Genomic DNA, 10637 nt, shown 5'->3' on the forward strand with positions numbered 1-10637 from the left:
AAAGAGAGGATACTGGGGGATTAATTTATAATGGTGGTAGGTCAGTCTGTTTTTATTTGTGACAAGGAAGTATTGGAAAATTTACACAGATTTTAGACATGGAATGAGTGGTGTGATATTGTCAACAGGACGCAGTCAGTAAGAGCACATGCTTTTGTGTCACACAGACCTGGATCTGAATCTTGTACTGGCACTTTGTAGCTGTGTGACCTTGGGAAACTTATCTCACCTTCTTGGCCTCAGTTTTGACATGTGTAAATAGGTATGATAAGAATCACTGGATTTAAACGCACTGACCTATGGACAGTGACAGGTGCACTGAAGTACTTATTAATGGTAGCTCTTATTAGCATTACTATTGTCACCATCCATCCCTTTTCCCAGGAAACAGAAATTCTTGGTGAAATTTTGTGCTGAGCATTTTCCTGTAAACATCTGTGAACTGATGAGTTTAATTGGGATACTGTTGATGAGGCTTCTGTGTGTGTGGTGTTTTTTTTTTTTAATCAGAATAGTACAGGATCTGGATCAAAAAGTGCTCTTTTGTGCTGAAGTCTTCAAAATGTTTTTCACAAATGTGGGTTTATTTGGGTTAATTACGTGTGTGCATTCTATGAACCCTCAAGATAAAGGGCCTACAGCTGGAGCTGATTGTACAAAGAGAGAAGGGATATTACACTGATTGGCTAGTTGCTCTTGTCATTGTTTTTCATTGTCTTTTTTCTTTTCTTTTGCACCGAGTATCTGCCTATAATGGTGAACACTGAGCAACTGGCCTGGTTTTATAAAAAAAATCATGTGCATCTGAATGAAGTGTTTCCACAGAGTGTGTACTACACGGTGGGGGGTGGGGGAACACATATTTGCAGTATGTCCATTAGGACATATGCAGTAGGACCCTGGACTGAGGCCAAGGAAGAGAGGTTGGAGGTGAGATGACTCATCCTCTCAAATAGAGGAGGGAGCTCTGAGCCTGAGGACGATGCAGATGAAAGAGGGCAAACCAGCTGAAGGAAGAGGCGCTAGGAGACCTGTCAGAGGGAACATGGCAAGCGTGGTGAGAATTCAAATAAGTGTAAGGACACATACAGGTGTCCCCTCAAAATGCATACACGCTTTTAATAATTATTAACTCCAATGGTTTAAATAAGAAAAGAAAGAAACATCAATTGTTATCAGCTGTTAAAGCGTATATACATTTTTGGGGACACCCTGTCCCTGTATATGTGATGGTACAAAGACAGAAGGTGTGGGGGCATGAGAGGGTGGGAATAAGGAGGAATGATCCAAGTACTGATGGCAAGATCCTGACCTTCCCGTATTCATTCAGGAATATCAAGGTGGTGGGACAAACTGGGAGGTGATCGAGGACATAAAAGTTACCCAGAACATACTATGAGGAAATGTGAGACTCTAGGAACACTAAAAAAAATATAAACTCCAAAGTTAACATTTTAAAAAGGAGACAAAGTCGTTGATCACTAGATCGTATGGTAAATTTAAAAGAAGACCAACCTAATGTACTAATGTCAATGATATAAAAATAAATATGTATAAACTAAAGATTAAAATCTAGGCAGGATATTGAAATTAACTCTTATGGAAAAATTGGCTTTTAAAATAACTATGAATAAATATGAAACTCTAATAATGGTTACATTTGAATAATAAATATTTTCTTATTTTTCTTTTTAGCAATGAGCATGTATTAGTTATTGCTAAAATGAAATTAACTCTATTTTTTAAATGAGCAAGAATAGAAGTTTAAATAAGAAAGAACAGAAACTAAGTGCAGTGGCATCATGATGAAACACACACAGCAAGATCTCATGGGTGACGGAAATTGGAAGGGGAAAGAAGGAAGGTGATTTTTCATGCCCAGTGAATTGACAAAAATTTATTAAAAATAATTTGCCATATTTTAACTTTAGGTGTTTCTAGAAATAAAGTCAACTTGGTATAATGAGAGTAATTTTGAATGTAGAATTGGGTTTTAATTCCCAGATTCATGGATTTTGGTCAGTTAATATGTTTACTGATCATTTTCTTATAGGTAAAATGTGAGTAATGCTGATTTATTGGTTGATTACTTGTGTTTATAAGAAAGGAATGATACCATGAATCTGAAAAAACACTGTATAATAAAAAGCAGTATATAAATAATAATCAAACATCATAATCAGACATAGTGCTTCTGCCGTTCCTCCAACTGGAAATAGTTTCTTTCTGTGCAGGGTTCTTTCTGTGAAAATGATCACCCCTTTCCACAGCACTTCATCCTGCAGTGCCTCTTCCCACCTCAGAGACTGACCTCCAGGGTAATGATTAGATAGTTTTTATCTTTGCAACCCCCTCCCCCCCCGCCTCTGATAAACATAAATACTAGGCACTTCATCAGTGTTGAAATAATAAGCTAAATAAGTTAAAAAATAACCAAAGGAAAAGTGATCAAAATTCCCCATTTTATAGGGAGGATGAGGCATTTGTACTGACTTTCTATTTTACATTTGTGTCGAGTCAGAGAAGTAAGGGTAGGGAATGAAGGTCATCCAGCCAACAACACAACTATTGGACATTCATTCTGTGTCAGGCGTAGGATATAAGGATGAAAGGCTGGCACAGAACATGAGCACCGGGTCACATCAGCTTATAAGAAACAAGATGAAAGCTCCAACAGTGTACATTTCTTCTTCCTACATTAATTATTGATGCATCTCTTAATCTTATTCCAAAGAGAGAGAGAAAGAGAGAGAGAGAACGAGAGAGTGAGAGAGAGAGAGAGAGATTGACAGTGATGCGTTGATTGACTCCAGCTTCCTCTATAGCAGTGGTCACCATAATGAACCCCTGGGACCTCACTGGGTACAGGAAGAAATATTTGAACTTCTATTAATATTTATCATGTTGATCTTAATTTTTCCACTTTAGTGTATGTTTTAAATATGTACCATATATTAGCATAGTTATATATGTATGCAATTGAAAGCAGAGAAATATACATATATTAAAGGCAACTTTTTATGTTTTATGGATGGGGTATGTTATTAAAAATAATTTTAAAACCACCACTCTGTAGTAGGCACCAATATATGAAAACTATGAGCAAATTCCAGAAACAGAGCCATTAAATTATATATAAGCCAGAAAACAACCTTACATAAAATGTCGTTGCAATTGTGTTTCATTGTAATTTTATTTCATTTGCGACAAGTTAGAAGGAAGTCCTAGAAATAATTCACAAGCTTTTTTTTTCTTGTGTTGTTTCAGAAGTGACTCCAACTTCACAGAGTTTTAAAGATGAACATTTGTAAATATCTGTGAGCCCATTGCCGGAGGTTGCTCAATGATGCTGTACCAGCTTGATGGAATGGGCATGTCCACCAAAGTCTCCCTCAGGAGAAGCAGTGAAGCAGCAGCAGAGGGGGCTAGGATGCGATTAGGTAAAGGTAGGGCTGTGGTTTGTAACCTAGGTGCACATTAGAATAATTTAGAAAACTTAAAAAAGACCTGTGTTAAATAAAGTGTGCTCCTACCCCAGAGATCCTGATTTGATTCTTCAGGGTTGACTGAAGCCTGGGGATTCACAGAGTTCAAAACCTTAGCACACTATTCAAATGTGTAACCAGGATTGAGAACCAGAGAGGTTGAGTAAACTGGTGAAAGGAATGTGGCTTTAGGCCATGGATCTCTAGGTCTGAACTTAATTTCATAATTTAGTAATTATGAAATATTAGAAATCATTTTGTCTTCTTCTCTGAGTTCCAACTTTCTTTTCTAGAAAATAAGAATGATAGCAATGACTGCCCCATCCAGCTCTCAAGCGTTGGAGTGAAGACCGTGTGGGATGCAATAGGTGAAAGATATTTTTAAGAGGAAGCGGGGTGTTGGTGGAAGGAAACAGCCATGTGCACAGAGAGTACAGCTTTTGGTTCTTATCTAAGTTTGATCTAACAAATGAAAGTAAAGTCCTGTTCATTATTCATGAAATTTCTACATAATTGCATCATCTTCAAGATGATTTTCTTATTACTATTTGAATGAAACTAAGCAATTTTACAAATCTCCCCAAAATAATAATTTAGGTCCTTACAGCTAATACTCGCTGAGAAAATTGTATTGTTTCCATCCATATTCCCTAAATCTATTTACTGCCTATTACCATGGGATATTAATTTTGGAATAAGAATGAGAGATAGCACATCCCAGGGTACACTCCACTAATCATTAGTTATAGGTGTTTTATAAACATTACTTTAAGGAAAGGGTTCCATAAACAAAACAGAAACAAACTCATAGATACAGAAAACAGACCAACAGTTGCCAGAGGGGAGATTGTTGGAGGATTGGGTGAAAATGGTGAAGGGACTAAGAAGTACAGATTAATAGTTACAAAATAGTAATGCAGATGTAAAGTGCAGCATAGGGAATAAAATTATAAATATTGTAATAACTCTGTATGGTGCCAGGTGGGTACTGGAAATATCAGAAGAACACTTTGCAAATTATACAACAATCTAACCACTATCCTGTGTACCTGAAATTAATACAAAATAATATTGAATGTATACTGTAATTGAAAAAAAAATTAAAAAGAAAATAAAGAGTAGAAACTACCTCCTTACCCAAAAGAAAAGAATTCCACAATAAAATACATTTGAAAATTATAGTATTATCCCAAGTTAAATTAGTTCCTTGACTGCAGTGCTTCACAAACTCTTTAATGTGCTAAGTTCATTGAGAATTTAAAAGAGAGATGAGATACAAGTTGCAGAATTTCCCAAATTTATTTGACCACAGATCCTTTTCATGTGACACAGTCAGTAATGAGACTGGTGTTTTGAAATACACTTGGGAAGCACTGATTTAAGGCAATACTGCCATGGTAAAGAGGCCAACACAGAAGACCAAAGATGTATGTAACTTGCCAAGGCCAATTAGGCACAGTGCCAGCTGCACGGAACTTGAATCCAGTTATCCTGTCTCAGGGTCCATTGTCTTTCCAACCCACTTCAATTCCTGTGTTACCATTTCCCTTGTCTAGTGCTTCCCTTCAAGAAGAATTAAAAACAAACAAACCCATACAGACTCGTAAAAGTTCTCTCACTGTCTGTGTTTATTTGTTTTTTCGAACTTCAAGCAGAGGTTATCGGTAAAAGAGACTAAGATGATGAAGTTTAAATTACAAGGGGCTTTGACAATTAACAGCTCAGGGTATCCCTACAGAGAAGACAGACAGATGACCCTGGATTCAAAGTTCCCGGCCTTGTGAAGGAAAAGATGAAGGACATCGTATTTCTGTAATATATGTGGCTCTATGTTTCTCCTTGGTAGGGTTTACTAAAAACCAGTGTATAAAAATCTATGAAAGAATTTGAAAATTATTACTGTTCACTTCTGATCATCTGTCCCATAAAGTTCAGGGCTAGGAGATAATCTATTCAAAATGAAGCTACTGGTATAATGTGCAAAAATCAGATGTCACTGTCATTTGACAAAATAAGCAAAGCAATATTCTAGTGAATGATTAGTGTCAAGCAGCAGAAAAAATTTAAAAATTATTATTTTGATAAGAGAATATCTGGTTGACCCATGAAACAGCAGAGAGATCTGACATTAAACACTTATCTTATCTGAAAAACTAAGAAGCTTATTGCATATGTGGCAGGCAGGATAATTTTTTCTTATAGTGAATAATGTAAAGATCAGATGGGGGAATAACATATTAAGAAAGAAAAAAATGTCTTGTTAAATGGGTAATCTACTTATAGAAGACTAGAGGCCTGGTGCATGGATTCATGCACATTAAAGTAAATTAATTAGAAGGTGTCTGATGGGGTAGGACTGGACGCAATGGGCCAGATACACCCTGGAGCCAACTTCCAGCAGTTCCTCCCTGGCTGGCTGCACCTGGGGCAGTGCTGGGCTCGAAGGGCATCTGCAGAGTAAGCGGAGTCCCTCCAGCAGGTGGGGTCCCTCAGCCTGGTCTGTGGAGATCAGGCCAAAACCGGCAGTCTGATATTCCCGGAGGGGTCCTGGAGTGTGAGCGGGCACCCTGCAAAGTTGTCACTTGGAAGCTTCTGTTTTGAGCATCTGCCCCCTAGTGGTCAGTGCAAGTCATAGCTACTGGCTGGTTGCTTAGGCTTTTATATATACAGATAAGTAGGTGTGGAAAAGTTATGGCAAGAGTGAGAGAAAAATGTGTAAAACATCTTAAAAAACTGAGAAGAAGTGACAGATATAATTTTTCAAACAAATGTGGGTGAGAAATTAGTATTCATCTTTTCAAGGGACAGGACTATGAATAAAGACAGAAATGTATAGGTACATATATTTTGATGTAATTTTAAGGAAAAATTGCTAATGACAGTCAATATATAATAATGAATAGCTTATAGGAGGCATTAAGTTCTCCATCCTTAGCATGTTCTAGCAAAGGTGAGAGACTACTTCCTACTTTTCTGTGGGAATCTGATGTCCCAAAAAGAGCTGGAACAAGATAATATCTAAAATAGAAATGTCATTTCTGAGATGTATCAAGTACATAAGGAAAAAAATGTACCCAATAAATATGGTATAATTCAGCTGTTTCAGTACAGAAACTGGAAGGGTTATTGCTAAGAGTCTAAAAAAGAGTAGTTTGCCGAAACCGGTTTGGCTCAGTGGATAGAGCATCAGCCGTGGGACTGAAAGGTCCCGGGTTCGATTCCGGTCAAGGGCATGTACCTGGGTTGCAGGCACATCCCCAGTAGGAGGTGTGCAGGAGGCAGCTGATCGATGTTCCTCTCTCACTGATGTTTCTAACTCTCTATCTCTCTCTGTAAAAAATCAATAAAATATATTTTAAAAAAATAAATAAAATAAAAAAGAGTAGTTCTAAGCACTGTGGTTTCATTGCTTTCACTGAAGGGCAGATGTTGTGAGACTTTCTGAAGTGCAGTGATCCAGCCACAAAAGTCCAAAGAAATGAAAGGAGATTTATTTCAGATCAGTTTACTTTACAGAAATATGAATGAATAATATAAGGAGGATTTTTCCTAAGAAGTGGTACAAATTACTTTAGAAAAAAGAATAGCTATTTAGAGAGAACTATAGAGTGTGGTTCAGGTGATAAATCACAGAACCTAAATTATTCATATTTCTTTTGAGGGAGGAGAGCAGCAGATGAGGAATATAAAAAGACCTGAATGTAGGGTAGTAAAGGGAAGAGGAGGTGGAAAGAAATGACAGAGGGAGGGCATTAATACATATTTTTGGGGTGAAATAAGATAATTGGTCTTTTGGGGTAGCTCCCATGATTATTTTCTTTATTCTCTCCCTCATGGTAATTTTTCGTTCAGAATATTATAAAATGAATCATTTTCTTTCATTTCCAAATTCAGCCTGACAGTTGCCTTGGAAGTAATAATTAGGTTTTCCTTACATAAGAGAGGAGAGGCCTATTATTATTGAAGGTTCATTTTTTTAAAAAGCTATTCTTTATTTAACACTCAATAAGTTAAGGATTATGTCACAGCTATTTTTGAAATCATTGTATCTACAATGAATATTGAGAAAATTATAATAAGATAATAGCATGCTGCCTGGAAAATGCTTTGACAGAATTATTTAGACTTCAAGTTTTTATAAGAATTTGAAAATAAAGCTAGAAATTTAAATGGGACCCTAAGAAATCAGCACACAACATCTAGAATGATATTTCAATAGCAGTGGTTGAAGAAATACCGGAAGAGTTGTCTACAACCAAACTCTTATAGAAGAATGATGAGTCCTGGGTCACATCATAACCATCTATGTCAGTCATTACTTTAGAATGACACTGTCCTCTTCATTTCAATTCAGCACTATGTAGGAGATGGATTTCTCAGTTTATTTCACTCCCAAGACAACAAACAATAAAGTTTATATTCTTGAAATGAATTTATTAGGGCCTCCATCCCCAAAACACTGTTCTGGTTCAAAAGACACAACTTCATAAGAACCAGCTCTTACATGAAAGGCAATAAAACAAAGCAAACAAACAAGAAAATTCAGAAAGTATTAAGAATAAAAATGGTAGTTCTATTATTAAGTATAGTGCCTATATTATATATTTAAAATATACTTAGGCTAGATCTTATGTTAAGTGTTCTTAACACATATATACACAAATAATAATTATTATATTAATAAGAATAGTAATAATAACAGTAATAACAATAACAATTACAGGGGTAGAGAAAACTTTGGGAGGTAATGGATATATGTATAGCCTTAATGATGGTGGTATTTTCATGAGTGTATAACCTATCCCTAAACTCATGGAGTGTGTTCATAAAATGTGTACAGTTTTACATGCCAACCATACCTCAATAAAGTGGTTTTAAAAAAAGAAAATAAAATGATACTAACTTCAGGTAGTAAAAAAGCCAAAAACTTGTAGCTGCAAATTTGACTAAAGTCATAATGCTACATTTTTTAAAATTTTTTTTTGGCCATATGTTTTTCCTGCCAGAGTTGCTTTCTGAATACTGGCTATTGCTGGGAAATCAAAGGTGTTCAATATATTACTTGTTAAACAAAGGAATTAATGAAATGACTGAATGATAACTAAAGGAAGGAAAGAACTGACTGACAAATTCTAGGAAACAAATGCAAAGACCATGCTTAGTGGTTTTAAGCATGGATGCAAGCCAGACTGACTGGATTTGAAACCCAGTTCTGCCCATTGTTAACTATATGACCAGTTAGCAAGTAAGTCTCTCTATACTTCCATTTCCTTTTGCTTATATAAAATAAGCCATTCGAAAAGCACTGATAAAAGTACTTGGAAAGTAGTTAAAGCCAAATAAATATCAAGAATACTATAGCCCTGGCTGGTGTGGTTCAGTTGGTTGGCGCATCATCCTGTACACCAAAGGTTGTGGGTTTGATTTTTGGTCAGGGCATATACACAGGTTTCATGTTCAATCCTGGTTGGGGCATGCGTGGGAGGCAATCAATCTCTCCCGCCCCCTTTCCCTTCTTCTCTACAAAATCAATAATAAAGTTTAAAATAGAATATTATAAAGGTCTTGTCTAAATAATTCAATACAAAAGTCACTGACAACTATGAAGTTAGAGTGAGACTAAAGACAAGATGTCTAGAACACAAAAGTGGGCACAATGAACTTTGAGGTTCAACCTACAAACTTGCACCTGTCTTAGAATTTACTATTCTGAGGAGACTGTATATATTGGTCCTTCCCAAACACTTCTCACAAAAGTGTTGGAGACAATGGCTCCTTACAGACATATATTAGAGGCTCTATTGTCAAGGGCAGACATAGACTACATATACTTATCTCACTTGAGAGCTATCTTCTATTAATTTTCAGTATTTGATTATTATCATATAGATTTGATATAAAAGAGTCAATGGACATGAAGTAGTTTTATTAAGTGAAATCTCAACTGTTTCACTACTTATCATTGTCTGATGTTGCCTTAGTTTAGCATATCACCCCAGGGCTTAGAAGGGTGGCCATGTGTTGGTATCAATCATTTGCAGGGCCCCTGAAGCATGTGGGCAGCTGGCAAATAAAATAGCTGTAACGCTGTCTGAGGGGAGAGGAGGAAGGGATCCATTCACACATGTGAATTCTTGGAAGGTAGGGACTGAGTCTACACTGATTGAACAATGGACCACAGAGAGATATAATAATGTATTTATCAGTACACCAGGCAGTTCCCTTTGTTATGCAAAGCCCAACTCTCTAGTAGTTCTGCTTTACCAGCTTCCCTTCTAATAGGAGATGGATTGTGTTGGAAAAACAACCTAAAATCTCTGTGCCTTGCCTATCTATGATAATTTAGATTTCTGTTTTTAAAATGTCAACAAGTCAGATAAAATTATATGTGTACTTTTGAGATCTCTTACCACAAAATATGTGCTCCCTTCTTTTCTATTTCTGCCCATGATCACTGCTCTGGAGTGGATTGTGTCCCTTCCCTGCAAATTCATATGTTGAAGTTCTGACTGCTAATATCACTGTATTTGGAGATAGGGTGTTTAGGAGGTAATCAAGGTTATTAATTAAATGAGTTAAGGGTGGAGCTGTATTCTGGTGGAAGGAAGACGAGAAAGAGCAACAGAGAGATCTCTCAGCACAAGCATCGAGAAAGGCCATGTGAGGACACGCAGAGAAGAGAGATGTCTTCAAGCCAAGAAAAGAGATCTCATCAGACACTGAATGGGCCAGAATCTTGATCTTGAACTTCCCAGTTTTAAGAACTATGAGATAATATATTTGTTGTTTAAGCCACCTAGTCTATGGTATTTTGTTATGACAGCCTGAACCAACCAACATTCCTACACTGGAAAAGGAGCTTTATAAATATGCACATAGTTTTGCTTGAGTCACACTCACCATGAGTAGTCTGTCTCCTACTTGCAACCTCCCATCCTTTTGTGCAGCTCCTCCATCTATGATTTTAGTTACATAAATGCTGTTGTCTCCAGGAATGTGCTGGTTCCCCACACCTCCTGCAATACTGAAGCCTAAACCTATGGGGGAAGAAACAGAAAAAGAAAAGCTTTTTTTTTTTTTTTTAAGAAAATGCAATTAGCACACTTCAATAGTCTAAAAATTTTAATCCTCAATTTATTATAACAGAGATAA

At 36.5% G+C, this 10637-nt stretch overlaps 1 protein-coding gene across 1 annotated transcript in view; it reads right to left on the reverse strand.

Moving 5' to 3' along the window:
* The window catches only part of DLG2 (discs large homolog 2), a 1585094-nt gene that overhangs the window by 460116 nt on the left and 1114341 nt on the right, over positions 1 to 10637 (reverse strand). The window contains exon 8 of the mRNA XM_006763751.2: positions 10386 to 10522. Within this exon, the coding sequence (XP_006763814.1) occupies positions 10386 to 10522 (137 nt within the window). The remainder of the gene's footprint in view (positions 1 to 10385; positions 10523 to 10637) is intronic.

Source organism: Myotis davidii, unplaced genomic scaffold (assembly GCF_000327345.1).
Source record: "Myotis davidii unplaced genomic scaffold, ASM32734v1 scaffold499, whole genome shotgun sequence".
In the NCBI taxonomy this organism is placed as follows: domain Eukaryota; kingdom Metazoa; phylum Chordata; class Mammalia; order Chiroptera; family Vespertilionidae; genus Myotis; species Myotis davidii.